At 39.5% G+C, this 24,477-nt stretch overlaps 1 protein-coding gene across 1 annotated transcript; it reads right to left on the bottom strand.

The window, feature by feature from the left end:
- Window positions 1-739: 739 nt before the first annotated feature.
- LOC127696248 (UDP-glucuronosyltransferase 2B31-like) lies at window positions 740-15,336 on the bottom strand. Its single transcript, XM_052198814.1, has 7 exons — window positions 15,173-15,336; window positions 10,290-11,058; window positions 8,501-8,649; window positions 5,909-6,040; window positions 4,976-5,063; window positions 4,003-4,222; window positions 740-2,234 (listed from the first exon to the last, which is right to left on the bottom strand). The coding sequence occupies exons 2-7, from the start codon at window positions 11,011-11,013 to the stop codon at window positions 1,955-1,957; spliced, it is 1,593 nt and encodes a 530-aa protein (XP_052054774.1). The 5' UTR covers window positions 11,014-11,058; window positions 15,173-15,336; the 3' UTR covers window positions 740-1,954.
- Window positions 15,337-24,477: the final 9,141 nt, after the last annotated feature.

Below are 24,477 nucleotides of genomic sequence, written 5' to 3'. Positions count from 1 at the left end.
GGAAAGTTGGGTAACCTGTGGGAGTCTATGATCTCCTTACTGTATGTCATTCCAGGGATTTATTTCATGTGATTAGGGCTGGTGGAATGTGTCTTTATTAGTTTGTCTATCATGATTTTCATAATAGTTTTTCTAAATATAATATATATACTATATAATTATTGATTTACTATGTATATTATAGATATTATATAGACATTTTATTTGATAATTATAGATTATGGATTAATGACATTATCTTTCTCATTCTGTGATTGTGGGTCCATGTATGTTATACCTGTGTATGCTATATGTGTGACTCTGAGAGAGTGTTGTTAGTGTGTAGTAATGCATCTGAGTGCAGAAGACAGGGGGTACCCAGTGTCTTACCTGCTTTCGTATCTCATTCATTTGAGAAAGGACCTATCCCTGGACTTGAACTTTGGCATTTCTCTTAAGCTGCCTAAAGCCTAAATTATTTCTCCAACTCTCTTTTCCCTTCCCCCAAAACTTATGGTGTAGTCATTTCTAATCATGCTTCGTTTCCACCCTTATGATGAAATTTTATCCCAGTTCTCATTCTGGCAGAGCAAGCTCTCTTAATCACTTGGGCATCTTACCAGCCATAATTATAATTTCAAAATATCTTCTATTGAAATGTTAAAGTCTCAGCATAAACCCAAAGAGCATAGGTAAAGCACATTCTATTTTGTAAAAGGGGATACACATCACACACACACATACACACACATCCTGCAACTGTGTGAGAACAGCTTATTTTACATCTTTATTTTGTGTTATCAGAACATAAATTGAAATCTTACATCTGTTCCCAAGGGCTAATTATGAAAATGAGAGAATCTTATTATTCTTTGTAAAGGGTTGAATGGATAAAATTCATTTCATGAAACCAAAGCTTGTCTTTAATCCTTTATTTTATGTGTTTGTGGGTTTCCTTGGCATGTGTCTCTGCAGTGCCAAGAGAGGCCAGAAGAGGGTGTAAGATCCCATAATAGCACTTGAGTTGCTGCTGGTCCTGAATCATCACCATATGGTGGTGGGAATGGAATGTGGAAGAGGAGTCAGTTAGTAACTCCTGAGCCATCTCCCCAGCCTCAAGTCCAGTCTTGGTAGGTCCTTTAAGGATGGGGTCTCAGTGTAACACATGAGAGTCTGCAACAGTACTGGTCTAAAGACAAACATAGGGTTGCAGGTTTCACACAGCTCCAATCCTGAACATGTTACCTAGATATTCATCCTGTAAAGTCTGCAATTATTAAAGCTGAAGCTTGATCAATACTTGCAAAACCATACAGAAATCATTGTAGGCTTCTTACAGGTGGTCTGTCTATCCACCTGTGTGGCATAATGGGGTGTGTGTGTGTCTTTAAATCACATGCATATGTGTATATTTACCTGCGTGTGCTTATTTTGTGAGTGGGGCACAGCCTTGGCATACACAGGGATGTCAGACCACCCCCACTTCCACATTCTGAGGCAAGATATTTCTTGCTGGAAAACAGGTTGGTTGATCTGAGAGCTTCAGATAATCCTCCTGGCTCTTTTTCACATCTCTTGGTTTTCTTACACTGCAATACCAGACACTACTGGATATAACATTCATATGCGTTCCTGGCCTCTAAAATCAAGGAGGAAGTCTTGCCTGATGAATGATTAGACCATGGAGCCAACTCTTCAGCTATAACTTTCTTTGGTTTAACTTCTATGTTGCACAAATGAATTTGTAAAATTTTTGTGTGTACTCTTGTTGACTGTGTTAACTTTAGTTTTCTTCATCTTCAATTTTATCTTTGGCTGAAATGCTAATTACAAAAGAATTATTAATTCTATGGGAGAAAAAATTATCTTCTGACTTGATAAGTACTTATTGAAAAATGATCTTGTCACAGAATGAAGGACCCTACCATCATGTGATTAACTGGAGAGGCCCATGTGTCAATCCTGCCCAGTTCAGCTACTCCCTTTTCTTCTTCCTTCCAGCTTTAGTCAACTTCTGACAAGAGAAGAGGAAACACTTTTTGAGGATGAATATCACAGTCACCACACAGGCCAGCAGGAACCCTATTACATCCAGAGAGTGGTACTGGACCCAGCTCAGGTCATGGGCTGCCACACGAAGGTGCTTGGCTCCTTTGTGACGCATGACAAACTCAATCCAGAAGACAGCTCGGTTCAGGGGCTTCACTGGCTGATCGTGGTGGATTCTTGATAACCGCATGGCATTCTCCTTATAGCTAAAGACATAAACATTGAAAACCTATTAATTTCTTAGTGCATATAACCCATGATTATTTCAGGGAAAGTCTCATGAGAATACAAATTCAGTAGTAGAGCACTAGTTGCAGTGTAGATTTGATTGGCATATGTTTTAAAGTTTGCATGTAGGTTGGCATTTTCTCAGAAATTTTATCCAAGTGGAAAATAACTGATTTGGGGAAATAACTCTTTCCAGGATAGTAAATGTTTTGTAAGGCATTTCAAGCACTGCAAATGAGGTGGTTTAAGGCCATTTGAAGATGAATGTGTTGGTGCCCTTGAGAAGAGACAGTGTTAAACGTCTTTGAAATCTCAATAAACCATGATCCATGCTTAAAACACAGTAACTGAAGAGAAATGGACAAATTTTCAAAACATGACATAAGCTTCAGATTCAGGTATTTTGGCAGATAATTTGCCTAGATTTCTCATGGGCCTGAATTTAGCACAGATTGCTAAAAGAGACACAGGCACCATAATGACAAGGGAGCAGAGGAAATGGAATTCATCACCTCCTCCTTTTCCTTGTTTATTTGGATTTCCTTGTTTATTTCCAGAGCCTCTGTGTGGCTCTGGAAGAGTGGCATGTTCCACAGAGCATGTGTAGAGGAAAATTTGTGGGCATCAGTTCTCTGATTTAAGAATGTACAACAAGATTGACATCAGGATGATCGATGGGTCAAGGGATGGAATTATAACTCACAGAAGCAAATGTCGTAGTCAAATATGGCCACCAGAAAAAGAGCATGGATTTGCTGAACACATTGGAAACACAATTACCCCAGTGAGAAGGAGTAAACAATATATCAAAAGATACCTTAATGTTCATGGTTTATGAAGCTCTAGTCACGACAGGTATTTAGAGGAATTGACTGAGATGCACATTGTTGAGTGACTGATGAGGGAAATGTGGTGTGTCAAAACCTCCTTAAATATTTATTTATTCAACCATTATGAAGAACGAAATCCTTTCTGTACAACCTCAAGTTTTATACTAAATCACATAAACTATGCCTTAAAGGGAAATGCTGCACTCTCTCATCACTGTGTGGAACCGAGCAGAGCTGATTGTATACAAGTACGGGCAGCCCACTGGTGACTGGTGTCTGGGAAGGAGAGAGTGAGCAGGGATTGAGAGGTCAGCTAACATACACATCCTGCCACTGGACAGCAGGGCAGTCCTATATAGAAAGGGAGTGTCTGAGTTTCAAGTTATATTTCATCGTAATTAGAAGACTATGGAAGGGGAGATTCCAGCATTGATAAAAATGACATTATAAATGTTCAAAGAGCTAGAAATTTTAAGTATTCATATTTGATAATTACATATAAAATTTCCCTACATGCATTTATATGCATAATTATTTTACTTTGGGCAATAAGTGAGGATTATTTTAAGAAAGGAAGAGTTTTAGAAATTTTGAGTCACTGAATTGAAATGTTTTATATGTTTCAGTTTCATTATCCTGTTTCTTGATTTGATCCTATTTGTGGAAATTGTGTCCTTTCATTTAGCAAGCAAAGAAAATTCCCAGCATCAAGTTATACTAAACTAACTTCTCATGCAATAAGTCATGGGTGTAACTTGCAGTCTTAATGGACATTTAAAGCTCTTTCCACAATGGTTAAATAAGTTTTACATTTATTGTTGTTGTTTCACTACCAAACTAAAGATTAGAGGAAAGCTATTATTACCTTTGAGAGAATCTATCTTGACTAGTAATTTCACAAAAGCACAGTACTCACGAAGGGTCATTAGTGACTGTCTTCAGTGCAGTGTGCAAATCCATACTAGTCATTGTGAGAAAGTCCAGTCTAATGGCTGCTCCTTTGGTTTTCAAGTGAACAATGTTATCAAATTGGTCTCCAAACAAAGGAATGCCAACTACAGGAACCCCGTGGTAGATGGCCTCATAGATGCCATTGGTGCCACCATGAGTTATGAAAGCTCTGGTTTTGGGGTGACCTAGGACGAGCAGAAATGTAATTAAAATATTAACCATAAGTCTGAGAAAGAAAATGAGAGGCAGAGGATAAAGGGAAGACTCAGTAAAATGTGCTCTAGATAACATCATGATAACCAAGTGATTGTACTGCTCTTGTGAGAATTTAAGGCAAGTCCATGGAGCTTCAAGTGAAGTCAACATAGAAGGGGAGGAGAGTGGAAGTAGAATTTTTTTGCAATGGACCAAAAAGGTAGTGCTCCACCTAGTAGAGAAAACATGGGGTGCGAGCTCAGGCAGTGGTTCAGGAGGATATGTACTCCTAAAAAACAGTGAATTCACTGCCTGTGATGGCTTGGACCAAGCAGCAGGGTTTGTGTGCTCACAGCAAAGGAATGAGACTAAGCACCTTTTGTCACATGTGATACTGTCTCTCTATGTGGAGGTTTGGCATGAACATAGTAACTGAAGAGTCAGTTATGGAAGAATGCCATTTTCCTTGGCTTTTGAAACTACTGTACAGTAGGGGAAGGGCAGGTGTAAAGTTATAGACATAGCAGGTAGAGAGACATGAAGAAGTGACTTAAGTATATCTGAAATGTAATTACAGCAGAAATCAAAATAGTTTCTCTTCATCTTGAAAGTTAACATGTAGTCATATCTATTCTGTACCCATTTTGGTGAGGACTATGTCACATTTGCAAAAATGCATCAGTGCAGACATTTACCTTCCTGACTGGCCACTCCTCATGTCGCAGTTGTGTAGTGATGCTTACCTAGAAGGTCATTCTGTGGGAGCCATTTGTACAGACGAGTGTTGGAGCCCAATGTTTCTGGCTTCTTGCCTTCAAATCTCCAAAGAACCTGTTAATGTGAAGCTAGTTTCTTATTCTATTGGACAAATGTCTAGTTATTCATGGTAAAATTCAGAAGAGATCAAGAAACAATGGAGAAGAAAGCCCATTGTGTAGGAGCCAGGCCTGAGGATGATTGGTGGGAAACATGAGGAACGACTACAGCAAGGATACAAATATGCTTCACACTTCTGCATGATTCAACTCCATTTTTGATTTTTTTTTTGTTTTTTGTTTTGTTTTTTTTTTTTTTTTTGTTTTTGAGACAGGGTTTCTCTGTGTAGTCCTGGCTGTCTCACTCTGTAGACCAGGCTGGCCTTGAACTCAGAAATCCACCTGCCTCTGCCTCCCAAGTGCTGGGATTAAAGGAGTGCGCTGCCACTGCCCGGCTCAACTCCATTTTTGAAATTTACCTATTTTCTCTTTTCTCTTTTGCTTCTTTGAAAAGATACTTGAGTCCAGTATGTTCTGATTATGGTTTGCCCTCCCCAAATCCCTCTCTATATCCTGCTCCACTCCTCTTCCATCCAAAGCCACATTTTTTCTCTTTCTGCTTTTCCTTAGAAAAATAGCAGGCATCTATGAAAATAACAACAACAACAACAACAACAACAATAATAAAGAATAACAAGCAAATGACAATAACACAAAGCCCATTTTAAAATAAGGAATTATTTTTGTTTATATCGAGGGTAGCGAATTTGCATGTGTGTGTGTGTGTGTAGATAGGTATTGGAAATGTGGATTGCTGTCACCAGGTCAAATTCAATTTCACACAACAGGCATCTTCAAGGAGAGCTAGAAGAGCAAATGAGCATCTCAGTGAGGAATCATCACCGAGACACTGTAACTCACCTTCTGTGGAATCTGGGCAAGGCCTGCTGCAATCACATTGGCCCTTTCTTCTGTTAGATTACCCACCATGGACCCCAGGGAAAACACCACAACTCCATGTTCTCCAGAAGACTGGACGAAGTCTTCTATTTCCTGTTAATGAAATATCAGACAATTACAACCTGCATAAAAATAGACACAACATCAATGGGAAGAAACTGAGGAATCTCAGAAATGATCAGAATAGCAGGTCCTTTAAATCTGTTCACATCCACATATAAGATGAACATTTGTAGCCAATTGTACACAGGTTACAGTTCTCACAGTCACACAAATTGCCCTGGGTCATTTTCATCTTGAAAGACAGGAGTTTTAGAAATTAAATCCAAAGTTCTTCTCCCGCCTTTTCCCTTTGGCTACCAAACATGTGCTTTCTCTTTCTATAATTTGAACTAGTATGTGTAGTTTGCATAAGATAGTCGTCGTTTCTTTCTTTGTTTGCTGGCTCAGTTTTTTTAGTGTCCTGTTACTAAGGTCATTCCATGCATCAATATATCCTAGGTGTTAAAGGTTTGGATATTTCTTTGTATTCGTACACACAAACACACACACACACAATACACCCCCCACATATTTATATATGCATGTGTATTTATATTTACATACACGTAATTGGGAAATATGTAAATATATGTATATGTACATAAATGAACATGTGAATACACACACACACACACACACACATGCAGCTATGTATATTATTTCTTAACATTTCTAATAATACCTAGGTTGCTTCGCTCCTCCGTAGTTACTATTCTGACATACGGTGGACATAGCATAATGAAGGCAATCTATAAAAGAATGTATTTAATTGGAGGCTTGCATCCAGCTTTAGGGGTTTAATCTACTAACTTAGTGTTGGTTAGCACCATGGCAGGCAGGCCGGCGTGTCACTGGAATAAAAGCCCAGATCTCAACTTAATTCCTATGTTTCAGGTGGAGAGACAGACATCAGGCATAGCTCAGCTTTTTGAAACCTCAAAGTCCATGTTCAGTGATACATTTTCTCCAGCAAAGCCACACCTCCTAATCCTACCATAGTTTACCAACCGTGCATTCAAATATGAACCTATGGGGCCTTCTGCAAACCTTTCCCCTTCATGAAGAGTGATGTTCTTATCATTCTTGCATTACTGTCTCATTGAGATCCTTCATTCATTTACTTCATTCATTTACTTCATGTCTTCATTGAGCTCTTTCATTCATTTCCTCTACATGCATGTTGAGGAACAGAGGTCATGAACTTCAAACCGATTTCTAATTTTCTTAATAATGTCATTCTCTCACATACCTAATAAGTTCATGAAATTTGTTTTCATTTTCATGAAGGATGATCAAATCAAGGTAAACAGCATAGTCCATCTATTAAATAATCACCAGTTCTTTAGTTTGAGCATTCTCCATAATTCTCTTTTAGCTATTCTTAAATACGCAGTCAATTTTAAAGTGTGCATTTTTGGCATGGTTGATATACTTTGTCAAATACATATTATTTGAATTGCACAGAAGTATTTGGATATCTAATAATATGAAGCAGTTGGTTCTGAGGGACAATAATTTCTACCACAAAGGACAAAACGAATCAGCAGTTATTGACTAGGGTTGAAGACTTGTTTCAGTAATTTCAACCCACTCTCCATAATTCCTCATTGCCATTTGTAGACTTGCTTCCCACACCCTTCCTTCTGCTTCCCTTCAGCAGCACTGGGCATGCTGGGCGAGCTCTCCACTACTCACCTCAGCCTCAGCACACCCTTCATGCCCTCACTCTGTACCTCCCTGCTCCCTCTCCTGTTGGCATTGCCCTTCCCTTACTGTAAAGATGGAGTCTCCTGCAAACACTGCTGGGCTGCACAGAACTTAGGAATCATCCCTTTGATTTTTGAGTTCTAGTAACTGTATATATCCCTACTGGATTAGAAAATAGGCATGGCATCTTTTGTGTAACATCATATGATGTTGCTGTCATTGTCCAACTAAGAGAGGCTTCCAGAGAAATCTCTTGCTAGAGTACAAAAAAGTTTCACTTCCCTTGCATCACCAAGTGTTATGTTAGTTAGAATTGCACCACATTTCTCTGTACCTGCAGGGTGCCTATAAAATTCAGACATTACCTAAGAGCAGGTTTTAGAGACCATGGAGGTACTGAGCTTTCTTAAATAAGCAAAACTATGTGCCTTATCTTTTTCTATATCTTGACTCTTCCTTTACTGTCAAGAAACTTAGCCTTCCCTCACTGTAAAACTCACACAGTTCTGTTTATTGTTCACAGTGAAACTTGAAAGTAGAATAGCTGGTGCTCGTGGGTGAGTCTGTGCACATTGTTTCCCTGTATACTTTCTCTGTGCCCCTCTCCTCAGAAGTCCACAGGATCCATAAAGGAAATGCAGACTCTTGTGATGGAACAGATTCAAGCCTTTCTTCTGGCTGTTGTCTTTACCTAAATTCCTTTGGCACTTTGAGTGTGACACAAAGATTCTGAAGGAATAAAATACAATCACTTGTGTTGCAATTGAAAGGCAAAGAGAAGAAAGAAAATGGGAATATATTTACCTTAGGCAGGGGCTTAGCAGGTCTGCAGTGGAGTCCTCCAACAAAATCAAAATTTGGTAAGACAGGGTGAGGAAATTCCAAATCCCAGTAGGTCCTAATGAGCCATATGTCAGCCTTTGCCATAGTCTCTGAGAGTGTTGTGGGTTTTCCTGAAGAGGAATCAGAGCAGTGAAGGTATAAGATGTGACAAATGTCAGGTGACGATGACTATGCCAGGTAGCCTTCTGGAAGCACATTTGATAATGTAGACAGAGAAATTTACAAGTGTTTGGCTTTGATATATATATCAAATATATATATATATATACATATATGTAATATATATGTATATATATATTTATCAAAAAGTAAGTGTGTGTTGAAAATTTTGTAATATATATGTTTCTTATGCTTAGAGATATATAAGGTTGTTGTGGGAGTCACTATAAGACGACACCACCTTGGTAATTCATGATCACTCAATATTGAGATATGCCATTGAAATACAATCAAATGCCATTATCTAGGAATCCTAACTCAGGGAACCATCTTGTCCTTTAACTTTAGATGTAAGTTGTTCTGTGTAGCAGCTGGAACCTTGATGTGTGCTCCTATAAATGAACTAAGAAGTTTGTCGTGTAACACACTATAGGAGACCTGAATGCTAGATCCTCTTCCTCCTCATCTCAACTGCAGAGAGGGAAGGTGTGTACCCCAGCCCAGTGTAAACATTTAAGGGGATTCTGTTTCAACATTTCAGTGAGACAGGGTCTTACTATGTAACCCTGGTTGACCTCAAAGAGAATTTTGATTATGCCTGAGTTCATTGATATCGCTTTTGATTCATGACTGAATGTGTAATATTTGGTACATATAAATGTGTTTACTGATATTAAGGATACATGCCTTTAAATACGGTTAGAGATATGTGTGTTCATTTAGCATATTTTAAAATACTGTAAGTAATAGCCAATATATCTATACTTCAAGATTCTGTTTGAGACACAATTTCAAGTGACTTCAATAAATCAATCAGATTCCATGTTTTGTATTTATGTATTTCCTATGTATAGAGCAGAGATAGCATATTCACAGCTTTGCAGAAGTTGAGTAGGTTAAAGAAGATATTTCAAAACATAAATGAGAAAATTAATTTATATAAAAAGTCCCCAATGCTTGTTCATACCTCATGACAACTTTGAGGTTGTTTAAAGCTACTGTTTTAAGGGAATGTATAATGGATTAGAAGATAAAGGTGTTTATGCCATGCAAGCTGAAAGAATTGAGATCAGTCCTTATGTAAAGTTTAACACCTGAATTGATCCTGAAAAGTCCACACAGAGGTGGAAGTAAAAACTCTTCAAAGTGCAATCTAATTTCCACATATGCAACACAGAGCAGCAGCCTCCCATGCATGACACTAGTGCCTACTTGTGACAATAATAGCAATGGCAGTAGAAATAATGATGATGATGGTGATGGTGATGGTGGTGATGACACCAGCAAGGTAAAACTGCTGGTGGAAAACATGAGGGAAAATGTCTTGTGCATAAATCATTTCTTAGAGAAGTTCCTAAAGCTTTGTTTTGTGGGCATGTGCCTTTCAGAAATGTTCTGGATAAGTCATACATAAGACTTTTCAACTGACTTTCTGACATAAGCTTTGCTGCAATGCTTTGAATTTGGCAGATGATGTCACAGGGTTGCCAGCATTTTATCTAGGAAAGACAAATCCTTGGCTGTCAATCTTGTTCTTTCAGTGACACAGCAAATTGAGAATTCCACACTCCCACCTGAACAGGGCACTTACCTAATACTTCGGTGTAAAGCTGATTCCACTCCTTCTCATTAAATGTTTGGAACCAAAAGTCAAAACACAGCATATAGATGAAATTTCTCACTCTCTCCTTGAATGTCATTCTATCGCTCAATTCTGACAGAACGACGGGCACGTAGGAAGGAGGCAGTGGGAGTCCTCCACTGTACTTTTCATAAGTGGAGCCAGGAAAAAAACGGAGACTGTACACAAGGGGTGTCTTGAGAATCTCGGCCAGCAGGTCACCACAGGGCATCAAGGGATCTGCCAGGATGACATCAAAGCTAGATTTCTTTAGCTTTCTCATGAGTTCCTTGTTAAAAACTATATCTCTGCAGAGACTCTCAGAATATTTTGAACTTATTTGAAAAACTTTTTGCATCATTATAAAATATCCCCAAAGTGACTGCTTTGGGAGCTGGTAAATGCTTGTAGAGATGGAGTCCATGAAAAGTTCCTCTACATCGGCCTTGGAATATGATGCAGGATATGTCTCAAACTCAATAGCAGATGTGTTCTCAATCTCATAAGAAAAGAACACTGAAGGTCTCAGTACCATTATTTCATGACCCTTCTTCACAAGCTCATTTAGGATTATCTTTAAGTTGAGCCAATGGCTGAACTCCATTGGCCATACCAGCACCTTCCCTCCAGTTCCAGATCCAAAGAAGATGCTCAACTGCACCAGGAGCAGGGCTGCTGCCATTTTCACAAACATCTTGGTTAACTTCAGAGCTTCCTCTCAAAGGGTGGCCTCTCAGCTCTTGAAGACACAGAAAGAGTAATATTCAATTAATTTAAGTATAACTTGTACCTATCAAAAAGTGGACATGAAATAGTCAGAGCCTCTGGAGGGCAAGTACCAAAACCAGATGCACGTGAATGTGGGAAATGACCCACGATTCTCAGTGACCTTGGATGTCAAAGTACTTAATAAGAGTGGAGAGGAAGATCTCTGTTTCTCTCTGTCTCTTTCTCTCCCTACCACCCCTCTCGCTGTGATTCTCTTTCTCTGTTTCCTCCTAATATAGGTTCCTTGATAAAGAACCTGAAGTAAAGTCATAACTACAGAGTCACATTTTTAAGCATCATAGTTCATTGTTCTGTAATATGAATATTAGGAACATCAATCATTTACCACACTTAATGATTTTAAGTATATGGCTCAGAGGTCAATAGTATAATCTATGAATTACATACACTGTAATAATAGTCGGAGCAGATTGTATCCTAGATAGAAGCCCTGTTCTTTTTAGTCTTTCCATTGGATCCAACTCTACGCTACTGTGAGTATGCTTCTTATAACCCGTCAGCCTGGCAGAAGTTAAGAGATAAGGGAGACACTTCTGTTTCCCTCCTTCTTTGTTAGACTTTTGAAAGAATTTTCCTAGTGTCCTGCTGGAAGAAGTAATGTTTGCTCTCTAGGAGCACCCAGAGGAAGAATTTGTGTTGTGGATGGCCATTTACAAGATAGGGAAGACATTTCACAAGTCAAGGAGCTAGGACAATGTTGTGCAAGGGACCATACTATGCCTGGATGGCATGTCTTGTTAGAATCCCAAAGATGGGGCTGGTGAGATCGCTCAGTGGTTAAGAACACTGATTGCTCTTCTGAAGGCCCTAAGTTCAAATCCCAGCAACTACATGGTGGCTCACAACCATCACAACCGTAATGTGATCTAATGCCCTCTTCTGGGGTGTCTGAAGACAGATACAGTGCATATAATATACAATACTATATACATATAATAATAGATAAATCTTTAAAAAAAAAAAAAGAGAGAATCCCAAAGATGGAGTTGGGAAAGGGTGACTGGTTCCTTTTGTCTCTCTTCCTGAAATGATCACATTGAATAAGTCTTCTTTTTCTGCATTTCACAAATAATTTGGCTCTTTTGATAAGCTTATTGAGGTAGATGAGTGTGTGTGTGTGTGTGTGTGTGTGTGTGAGACCTGGCTTGTTATAGATTGTGACATTTAGGTCATGTAACATCCTTATTTTCTTATTCTGAACTTTTCCTGTAACTGGTATAAAGTGGGTGCTACTTTGTGACTGGTTTTGGTGTTTATAAGGTTTTAAAGTACTGTCATGTTATAAAAGATAACCATATTTGTTTTATGTCACAGATAAATTCTATTATATAACATAGAAAGACCACATTTATTTCTAATTTGATTGATATTAGCTCTGCTCCCAGCATTTGGCTGTTACCAATTGTTTTAAATTAATATTCATATACCATATTTTGTCATGTTCTATGGTTTGAGCTCAGTCCTCTTCTGAGTTCACATATCTCTTACAGACATCACCAAAAACTTAATCCCTATATGATCAGTGGAGCAGCTGGGACAGAAGCCTTCCTGCCACCATTTGGACCGGGGAGATGGGCAGCTCCACAGCCTTCTGTGCATAGCCCACCAGGAGAGAGTGATCTCACAGCAGTTCTTTCACTTCTGAGCTCAGAGCTGAGATCTCCACCTTCTCTCTGGAGGGGAATAGCTAGGAGCACACAGGGCATATGATCAGTAGAGCAGCTGGGAAAGAGGTCTTCAGGCTGCCATTTGCAGCTGGGAGCCTGGCGGCTTCACAGCCTTCTGTGCACAGACCCTGCCAAGAGAGAGTTGGTCTCCCAGGAGTACAGACACAGGCTTACAGGCCCACAGGAGAGACAAGCTCTAGCCAGAAACAGCAAGACCAACTAACACCAGAGATAACCAGATGGTGAAAGGTAAGCGCAAGAACCCTACCAACAGAAACCAAGACTACTCGGCAACATCAGAACCCAGTTCTCCCACCACGCACATCCCGGATACCCCAACACACTGGAAAAGCAACAGTTGGATTTAAAATCATATTTCATGATGCTGATAGAGGTTTTCAAGAAGGACTTAAATAACTCCCTTAAAGAAATACAGGAGAACATGGGTCAACAGGCAGAAGCCCTTAAAGAGGAAACACAAAAATCCCTTAAAGAATTACAGAAGAACATAAACAATCAAGTGAAGGAACTGAACAAAACCATCCAGGATCTAAAAGTGGAAGTAGAAATAATAAAGAAATCACAAAGTGAGAAATCTTTAGAAATAGAAAGCCTTGGAAAGAATTCAGGAGTCATAGATGCAAGCATCAACAAAAGAATACAAGAGATAGAAGAAAGAATCTCAGGTGCTGAAGATATCATAGAAAACATTGACTCATCTGGGCGGTGGTAGCTCATGCCTGTAATCCCAGCACTCTGGGAGGCAGAGGCAGGTGGATTTCTGAGTTCGAGGACAGCCTGGTCTATAGAGTGAGTTCCAGGACAGCCAGGGCTATACAGAGAAACCCTGTCTCGAAAAAAAACAAAACAAAATCCAACAACAACAAAAAAAAAAAAAAAAAAAAAAAGTAAACATTGACTCAACAGTCAAAGAAAATGCAAAATGCAAAAAGCTTGTAACCCAAAACATCCAGGAAATCCAGGACACAGTGAGAAGACCAAACCTAAGGATTAAAGGTATAGAAGAGAGCGAAGATTTACAACTTAAAGGGCCAGTAAATATCTTCAACAAAGTTATAGAAGAAAACTTCCCTAACCTAAAGAAAGAGATGTCCATGAACATACAAGAAGCCTACAGAACTCCAAACAGACTAGACCAGAACAGAAAGTCCTCCCGTCACATAATAATCAAAACAGCAAATGCACTAAACAAAGAATATTAAAGGCAGTAAGAGAAAAAGGGCAAGTAACATATAAAGGAAGACCTATCAGAATTACACCAGACTTCTCACCAGAGATCATGAAAGCTAGAAGATCCTGGGCAGATGTCACACAGACCCTAAGAGAACACAAATGCCAGCCCAGACTACTGTATCCAGCAAAACGCTTAAACACCATAGATGGAGAAACCAAGGTATTCCATGATAAAACCAAATTTATACAATACCTTTTCACAAATCCAGCCCTACAAAGGATAAATGATGGAAAATGCCAACACAAGGAGGGAAACTACATCCTAGAAAAAGCAAGAAACTAATCTTCTTCCAACAAACCCGAAAGAAAGTAACCACACAAATATAAAAATAACATCAAAAATAACAGGAAGCAACAATCACTCTTCCTTAATATCTCTTAACATCAATGGGCTCAATTCTCCAATTAAAAACAACACAGACCAAAAAAAAAAAAAAAAAACCCACAGACTATCAGAAATATTCTTCATGTAAATCTTCAATTTAATCAAAAAATATTTGTAATTCCTCTTTCAATTAATTTAGTAATGTTTTTATGTCTACCATTTTATCTGCATTATTTTTCTTGATAATCTTCAATTTTAACATCTTTTCTATATCTTTTATTTTATCAGAAATGTTTTCTATGTAAATTTCTGATTTCATCACAAAATGTCTTTAATTTCATCTTCAATTAATTTAGAAAGGTTTTTTTTGTATGTCTACCACTTTACTCTTTAATTTTCCATGAAAATTGTCAAATTTAACGTGTTTTTCCATATTTTCTCTCTTCTATTTTATCAGAAATATTTTCCATTGTAAATCTTCAATTTTATCATAAAATGTTTTTACTTCCTTTTTTCAATAAAAGAACATGCTTTTCCAAAACAAACAAACAAACAAACAAACAAACAAATCAAAAACCCAAAACAACAACAACAACCACAAAACCGAACTTAATTCCTTCTTTCCATTATTCCCTCATGCAGACAAAGTGTCAGTAGTGGAACCCAGGGCGCCTCCGTGCCAATGCTCCGCCGGAGTCCTACACAGCACCAAGCAAACCAGGAACTCAGCCTCAGAGTGCAAAGTTGAGAGAACTGGGAGAGGGAAAGCAGAAAACGCGTCCTTGCACCGCCGAGCTCCTGGGCGAAACCGAGTTTACCTGGACCTGTGTTCTCCGGGAGCCTCGAACGTGGGAAGTTCTCGGAGCAAGAGGACAGGATTCCTTCGGACTGGACGGTGTGACTCGCCAGTCCTGGGTGGCAGGATCCTGGAAGAGCAAGCTCAGCATGGAGCCCTGGAGCTCAGCCCGCAGGAAGCATGGGCGGAGCCTTCTTGTTTCCTTGTCGGTGTGTGAGTTCACAGGCTCCAGGAGGTGACAGGGAAACAGAAAGCAATCCTGCTGCTTCTTGTCTGCCTCCTTTCCCGTCCCTGGTCCCTGTAAGAGTTTTATGTGGATCTGCTTTTACTTCTTTTGATTGCTAACTCTATGAGCCCAGTGCTCTGGCTCTTTACAATCTGAGGAAGTGGCAGACTGTTTCACTGTTTCCAGGCAGCCGCAGGGGTTGGCATCCACTCTCTATCCACTAGCACTATCTGATTTTCCACCCTTGGTCTCTGTTACTTCTCTCTTCCTTATACCCAGGCAACAGGAGGAAGCCTCCTCTCTTTGTGGTTTACAATTGTTTTGAGCTGAGCTTGTAAGCGGTTTAAGCTCTTTCAAGGAAACTGTCTATTCAGACACTCTATCCATATTTGATAGCTGAATAAATTTTGTTGGGAATTGAGAGATTTTGTTGTTATTGTTGTCTTGTTTTTTTCGAGACAGGGTTTCCCTGTGTAGCCCTGGCTGTCCTGGAACTCACTCTGTGGATCAGGCTATCCTCAAACTCAGAAATCTGCCTGCCTCTGCCTCCCAAGTGCTGAGATTACAGGCATGCGCCACTACTGCCTGGCTGGGAATTGAGGTTTTTAATACAGAGTCACCTTATGCCCCCCTCCTCCCCCCCGCCCCCATATTATGTATGTAGGTATGGCTTTTCTTTGTATAATGCCTAAGTACTTTTTTTGGTCATATGATTTACACATGCCTGTCAGCTTCGTGGATTGTCTTTTCAGTACTTTTCAAGGATGTATTTTGATGCAGAGAAGTTCTAATTTTCATGAGTCCGATGCAGAGAAGTTCTAATTTTCATGAGTCCAGTGTAGGAAGGTTTGCATATCTTCTTCTGCTTCTGCAGTCAAACAAAAAATAACTTTCAAATTCAATAACAAACGTATTTGCACACCTTTGTCACCATCTTATGTTTATGATTCTCACCTTTACTTTAAAAAGTATTTAAAATGAACATTTCTATATGGTAGGAGTTCCTCAGTGATTTTTCTCAATTCATTCAACTGTTTGTGTTTTCCCAGCCTTTGATTGAAGCATTTATTCATATCCCGATTAAGGTCCTTAGACATATCCATAATTGCTATTTGGAAATCCCAGTCTTGTAATTCAGTTACGTGTTTCCTCATGGTGTGTTATGATAGGTTTGCTGACTTTTGGAGAAGTTGCCTTCATAGTTAAGAGTTTGTAATTTTGTGCCATGCTCTAGACATCTAGTGTGAAGATGTTTGTGCACTTTTTTTGTTATAAATATCTGGTAGTATTTTTGATGAGTCGGAACTCGGGTGTTGACTTTCTGGTATCCCAATATGACTAGTTGTAGTCCAGATGAACCATGTTTGATTTCCATCTTGGAGTTACTCCGTGTTTTAGGGTTCATAGTCTGAACTGTGAATTGGATCTCAAGTTCTGGTGGAATCTCTGCTTAAGACCAACCAGTTCCACTGTATGCAGTAGGTGGGGTACATTGTAAGCACCGGCTCTTACTTACCAGGCCATGGTTAACTGATAAGGCTGATGAAACATAAATCTTAACCAGATCTAAGTGGTGGGGCCTCAGGAAGACTTTGGCTGTGACAGATTTATTTCAGCAATCACACGTTTATCAGAAATAATATATAATGTTGATTACTAGGTTCACTACAATTGTAGTTGTCAGGACACAATGACATTTGCAGGCTATACAGGATACATAAGATTAATGTCTAGGGACAAATATAGCATGTCCAGTTTATATGTTTCATTGACATCTAAGAAATACAGGGAAATACAAGGAGGCCTGTATTCCTCACAACCTGAGCGAGTGCCTCAGCTTCTCAGGAACTGGATGGCACAGTAACCCAGGAGCTCTGGACTCTGACCTGTAAACCTATGAAGCATGCCTCTCAAGGCAGCTAGATCAGGCCAACTCCATGATGTGTGTGATAGGTTATCAGGATGGGAACAGAACTGATGATTAATTTCTTTTTTTTTTTGATTAATTTCTGTGAATCATGATTGGGAGCCTGGTTCTATAATGGGCAACAGAGGAAGAAATAGAGGTTATCCTGGTTTTGGCTAAGGATGGCAGTGAGTTTGTACAGGGTAGAAGTGATATAGGAAGAGTTGCTAGGAAGTAGGCAGATCAGGTCTGAGAATACTCTGAAGAGTCCTTAATGGATCAGGGCTGGGCTTGTTAGTTTACCTGAATCCAGGTTGCACACGTGTAGTCCTAGGTAAAGAGTGTTTCTGCAGGAATATGGGAGTTCACAGAAGAATGATTATGGGCTAGGAGAAATGGCTGAAAGAGGCCATAAGGATAACTAGTGGGAAGTGGGTCTCTTTAAAAATGGTGTATGTGTGTGTGTCTGCCTGTGTGTGTGGGTGTGTGCCTGTGTGTGTGTTTGCCTGTGTGTATGTGTGTGTGTGTGTGTATGTATGTTTGGACTTACTAAAATATACTTCAGGAGAGTAGGGTGGGTAGTATATGGGATTCCATGATCCTTACTGCATATCATTCCAGGGATTTATCTCATCATTAAGGCATGTGGAATGTGCATTTATCAGATCATCTATCCTGCTTTTCATGATAGTTTTTATAATTATGTATACTATATAATATAATAGCCATTGATTGAATTATAGATGCAATTATTATATAGATACAGACATTCGATCATTATAGATAATTATAGATTATGGATTAATGATGTTATCTCTCCCATTTTCTCTGTGTTTGTGGATCCATATGTGTTATGCCTGTGTATCTTTTATGTGTGACTTTGAGGAAGTGTTGTGTATGAATCAGTGTGTAGTAATGCATCTGAGTGCAGAAGACAGAGGGTGCTGCGTCTTACCTGCTTTCTTATATTCTGTCATGTTCACTTGAGGAAGGACCTATCACTGACTCTGAACTTTGTCACTTCTCTTAGGCAACCTAAAGCCTAAATTATTTTTTTCTTAGATTTATTCTTTATTTACATTTCAAATGCTGTCACCTTTCCTGGTCTCCCCCCACCCCCGAAAATCCCCTACCCACCCCCGCCCCTGCTCACTACTAACCCAGTGACTCCTGCTTCCCTGTCCTGGCATTTCCCTATATTGGTAAAGCCTAAATTATTGCTCCACCGTTCTTAGCCTCCCCCCAGAACTTATGGTGTAGTCATTTCTTTTTTTCTTTTTTTTTATTCGATATATTTTTATTTACATTTCAAATGATTTCCCCTTTTCTGGCCCCCGACTCCCCGAAAGTCCCATAAGCCCCTTCCTTCCCCCTGTTCTCCAGTCCACCGCTTCCCACTTCCCTGCTCTGGTTTTCTAGGCTAATATCCACTTATTAGTGAGTGCATACCATGATTCATCTTTTGAGTCTGGGTTACCTCACTTAGTATGATGTTCTCCAGCTCCATCCATTTGCCTAAGAATTTCATGAATTCATTGTTTCTAATGGCTGAATAGTACTCCATTGTGTATATATACCACCTTTTTTGCATCCATTCTTCTGTTGAGGGATACCTGGGTTCTTTCCAGGTTCTGGCTATTATAAATAGGGCTGCTATGAACATAGTGGAGCATGTATCCTTATTACATGGTGGGGAATCCTCTGGGTATATGCCCAGGAGTGGTATAGCAGGATCTTCCGGAAGTGAGGTGCCCAGTTTTCAGAGGAACCGCCAGACTGATTTCCAGAGTGGTTGTACCAGTTTGCAACCCCACCAGCAGTGGAGGAGTGTTCCTCTTTCTCCACATCCTCACCAATACCTGCTGTCTCCTGAATTTTTAATTTTAGCCATTCTGACTGGTGTAAGGTGAAATCTCAGGGTTGTTTTGATTTGCATTTCCCTAATGACTAATGAAGTTGAGCATTTTTAAAGATGCTTCTCAGTCATCCGAAGTTCTTCGGGTGAAAATTCTTTGTTTAACTCTGTACCCCATTTTTTAATAGGGTTGTTTGGCTTTCTGGGGTCTAACTTCTTGAGTTCTTTGTATATATTGGATATTAGCCCTCTATCTGATGTAGGATTGGTGAAGATCTTTTCCCAATTTGTTGGTTGCCGATTTGTCCTCTTGATGGTGTCCTTTGCCTTACAGAAACTTTGTAATTTTATGAGGTCCCACTTGTCAATTCTTGCTCTTAGAGCATACGCTATTGGTGTTCTGTTCAGAAATTTTCTCCCTGTACCGATGTCCTCAAGGGTCTTCCCCAGTTTTTTTTTCTATTAGCTTCAGAGTGTCTGGCTTTATGTGGAGGTCCTTGATCCATTTGGATTTGAGCTTAGTACAAGGAGACAAGGATGGATCAATTCGCATTCTTCTGCATGCTGACCTCCAGTTGAACCAGCACCATTTGTTGAAAAGGCTATCTTTTTTCCATTGGATGTTTTCAGCCTCTTTGTCGAGGATCAAGTGGCCATAGGTGTGTGGGTTCATTTCTGGATCTTCAATCCTGTTCCATTGATCCTCCTGCCTGTCACTGTACCAATACCATGCAGTTTTTAACACTATTGCTCTGTAGTATTGCTTGAGGTCCGGGATACTGATTCCCCCAGAATTTCTTTTGTGGTTGAGAATAGTTTTAGCTATCCTGGGTTTTTTTTGTTGTTGTTGTTATTCTAGATGAATTTGAGAATTGTTCTTTCTAACTCTATGAAGAACTGAGTTGGGATTTTGATGGGTATTGCATTGAATCTGTATATTGCTTTTGGCAAAATGGCCATCTAAACTATATTAATCCTGCCAATCCATGAGCATGGGAGATTTTTCCATTTTCTGAGGTCTTCTTCCATTTCCTTCTTCAGAGTCTTGAAGTTCTTGTCATACAGATCTTTCACTTGTTTAATCAGAGTCACACCACAGTAGTTTATACTGTTTGTGGCTATTGTGAAGGGTGTCATTTCCCTAATTTTTTTCTCAGCCTGCTTCTCCTTTGAGTTTAGGAAGGCTACTGATTTGCTTGAGTTGATTTTATAACCTGCCACTTTGCTGAAGTTGTTTATCAGCTGAAAGAGTTCTCAAGTGGAGTTTTTTGGGTCACTGAGGTAGACTATCATATCATCTGCAAATAGTGATAGTTTGGCTTCTTCGTTTCCAATTTGTATCCCTTTGACATCCTTATGTTGTCTAATTGTGCAAGCTAGTACCTCAAGTACAATATTGAAAAGATAAGGAGAGAGGGGGCAGCCTTGTCTAGTCCCTGATTTTAGTGGGATTGCTTCAAGTTTCTCTCCATTTAGTTTGATGTTGGCTACTGATTTGCTGTATATTGCTTTTACTATGTTTAGGTATGAGCCTTGAATTCCTGTTCTTTCCAAGACTTTAAGCATGAAAGGATGCTGAATTTTGTCAAATGCCTTTTCAGCATCCAATGAAATGACCAAGTGGTTTTTTTCTTTGAATTTGTTTATGTAGTGGATTGCATTGATGGATTTCTGTATATTGAACCATCCCTACATCCCTGGGATAAAGCCTACTTGATTATGGTGGATGATCATTTTTATGTGTTCTTGGATCTGGTTGGCAAGAATTTTATTGTTTATTTTTGCATCAATGTTCACAAGGGAAATTGGTCTGAAGTTCTCTTTCTTTGTTGGATCTTTGTGTGGTTTTGGTATCAGCGTAATTGTGGCTTCGTAAAAGGAGTTGGGTAGTGTTCCTTCCATTTCTATTTTGTGGAATAGTTTGAAGAGTATTGGTGTCAGGTCTTCATTGAAGGTCTGATAGGATTCTGCACTGAAACCATCTGGTCCTGTGCTTCTTTTGGTTGGGAGACTTTCTATGACCCCTTCTATTTCTTTAGGGGTTATGGGACTGTTTAGATGATCTATTTGGTCCTGATTTAATTTTGGTATTTGGTATCTGTCTAGGAAATTGTCCATTTCCTCCAGATTCTCCAGCTGTGTTGAGTATAGGCTTTTGTAATAGTATCTGATGATTTTTTGAATTTCCCCTGTTTCTGTTGTTATAGCCCCCTTTTCATTTATAATTTTGTTAATTTGGATACTTTCTCTGTGCCCTTTGGTCAGTCTGGCTAAGGGTTTATCTATCTTGTTGATTTTCTCAAAGAACCAGCTCCTGGATTCGTTGATTCTTTGTATGGTTCTCTTTGTTTCCACTTGATTGATTTCAGCCCTGAGTTTGATGATTTCCTGTCTTCTACTCCTCCTGGGTGAAATAGCTTCTTTTTGTTCCAGAGCTTTCACGTGTGCCATGCTGCTAGTGTATGCTCTCTCCTGTTTCTTTTTGGAGGCACTCAGGGCTATGAGTTTTCCCCTTAGCACTGCTTTCATTGTGTCCCAAAGATTTGGGTATGTTGCACCTTCATTTTCATTAAGTTCTAAAAAGTCTCTGATTTCTTTCTTTCTTTCTTCTTTGGCCAAGGTGTCATTGAATAGAGTATTGTTCAGCCTCCATGTGTCTGTGGACTTTCTGTTGTTTTTGTTGCTGTTGAAAACCACTCTTACTTCATAGTGATCTGATAGGAGGCATGGGATTATTTTGAGGTCTTCTTATATTTGTTGAGGTCTGTCTTGTGACCAATTATATGGTCGATTTTGGAGAAGGTAGTATGAGGTGTTGAGAAAAAGGTGTATTCTTTTGCTTTAGGGTGAAATGTTCTATAAATATCAGTCAAATCCAATTGGTCCAAAGCTTCAATTAGTTTTACTGTGTCCCTGTTTAGTTTCTGTTTTCCTGATCGGTCCATTGAGGATAGTGGAGTGTTGAAGTCAGCCCCAATTATTGTGTTAAATGCAATGTGTGCTTTGAGCTTTAGTAAAGTTTTTTTTATGAATGAGGGTGCCCTTGTATTTGGCACGTAGATGTTCAGAATTGAGAGTTCTTCTTGGTGGATTTTTCCTCTGACCAGCAAGAAGTGTCCTTCTGTGTCTCTTTTGATGACTTTAGGTTGAAAGTCAATTCTATCTGATATTAGAATGGCTACCCCGGCTCGTTTCCTAAGACCATTTACTTGTAAAATTGTCTTCCAGCCTTTTACTCTAAGATAGTTTTTGTCTTTGACACTGAGGTGTGTTTCCTGTATGCAGCAAAATGTAGGGTCCTGTTTCCTTATCCAGTCTGTTAGTCTATGTCTTTTTATTGGGGAATTGAGTCCATTAATGTTAAGAGATATTAAGGAATAGTGATTATCTTCTTGTCATTTTTGATGTTATTTTTATACTTGAGTGGTTATCTTCTTTTGGGTTTAATGAAAGAAGGTTACTATCTTGCTTTTTCCAGGGTGTAGTTTCCCTCCTTGTATTGGAGTTTTCCTCCTATTATTCTTTGTAGGGTTTGGTTTGTGGAAAGCTGTTGTGTAAATTTGGTTTTGTCATGGAATATCTTGGATTCTCCATTTATGGTGATTGAGAGTTTTGCTGGGTATAATATTCTTGGCTGGCATTTGTGTTCTCTTAGAGTCTGCATGAGATCTGCCCAGGATCTTTTAGCTTTCATAGTCTCTGGTGAGAAGTCTGTTGTGATTCTGATAGGTCTTCCTTTATATGTTACTTGACCTTTTTCTCTTACTGCATTTAATATTCTTTCTTTGTTTAGTACATTTGGGGTTTTGATTATTATGTGATGGGAAGTATTTTTGCTCAGGTCCAGTCTGTTTGGAGTTCTGTAGGCTTCTTGTATATTCATAGGCATCTTTCTCTTTAGGTTAAGGAAGTTTTCTTCCATAATTTTGTTGAAGATATTTGCTGGCCCTTTAAGTTGTAAATCTTCACTCTCATCTATGCCTATAATCCTTAGGTTTGGTCTTCTCAATTGTGTCCTGGATTTCCTGGATGTTATGGGATACAAGCTTTTTGCATTTTGCTTCTTCTTTGACTGTTGAGTCCATGACTTCTATGGCATCTTCGGCATCTGAGATTCTTTCTTCCATCTCTTGTATTCTGTTGTTGATATTTGCATCTATGGCCCCTGATTTCTTCCCAAGGTTTTCTATCTCCAAAGTTGTATCCCTTAGTGATTTCTTAGTTGTTTCTACTTCTGTTTTTAGATCCAGGATGGTTTTGCTCAGTTCCTTCATTTGTTTTTTTTTTTTGTGTGTGTGTGTGTGTTTTCCTTTAATTCTTTAAGAGATTTTTGTGTTTTCTGTTTTATGACTTCTGGCTGTTGACTGAAGTACTGAAGTTCTCCTGCATTTCTTTAAGTTTTTTTTTTTTTTTTTTTTTTTTTTTTTTTTTTGCGTTTCTTCTTTATTGGCTTCTATCTCTTGAGCCTTGTTCTCCTGAATTTTTTTTAAGTGATTTTTGTGTTTCCATTATATGGGTTTCTAGCTTATTCATGTTCCCCTGTAATTCTTTAAGAGATTCATTTATGTCCTTTTTGTGTTCCTCTTGCAGCATCATGACCAGTGATTTTAAATTCAAATCTTGTTTTTCTGGTGTGTTGGGGTATCCAGGACTTGCTGTTGTTGGAGAGTTTGGTTCAGACGCTGCCATATTGCCTAGATTTCTGTTGATAGTATTCCTACATTTGCCTTTTGCCATCTTGTTATCTCTGGTATTAGTTGGTCTTGTTTCTGGCTGGTGTCTGAGCCTCCTGTGAGGCTATAAGACTATTTTTGCAACACTGGATGGCTGGGTTTCACCTGTTGCCGATTGCTGATGTGCTGCCCTCCTCTCAGATGCCCTTGGAGCCCTAGTGTGCCTTGCCCCAGATTGTCTCTCTGAACCAGGTGATGCCCGTTTGTTCCTTCAGGGGGTGCTGATAGTGTATGCTGCGGGGACCTTTTCCGAGTGCTGATCACTTTGCCGGGCAGCCAATCCCCCAACCGGGTTGGTGTACACAAGGCTAGCCTAGCTGCTCAGGCCTTGAGTCCAGGCGAAAGCCTGATAGGCTTAGGCCCAAGTACTGTTCGACTCGGGCTATGACTGCTAAGTGGTTCTGTCAGGTAGCCAATATGGTGCTGCGCACACCCTCTGCAAGTCCTGGGACAGTCTGCCGGGCTGACAACCTCCTGGCCAGGTTGGCACACAGATGGCCCACTGGACAGCCCAGGGCCTGGGTGCAGTCCAACGCCTGTCGGGCTTAGACCCCCCATGACGTTGGCCTCGGTCTATGACTGTTAGCTGGCTTTGCCTGCTAGAACT

The sequence above is a fragment of the Apodemus sylvaticus genome, chromosome 11 (assembly GCF_947179515.1).
Source record: "Apodemus sylvaticus chromosome 11, mApoSyl1.1, whole genome shotgun sequence".
Taxonomy (NCBI): Eukaryota; Metazoa; Chordata; class Mammalia; order Rodentia; family Muridae; genus Apodemus; species Apodemus sylvaticus.
The sequence above is the reverse complement of the archived record's forward strand: the minus strand, read 5'-3'. Positions and strand labels throughout refer to the sequence as shown.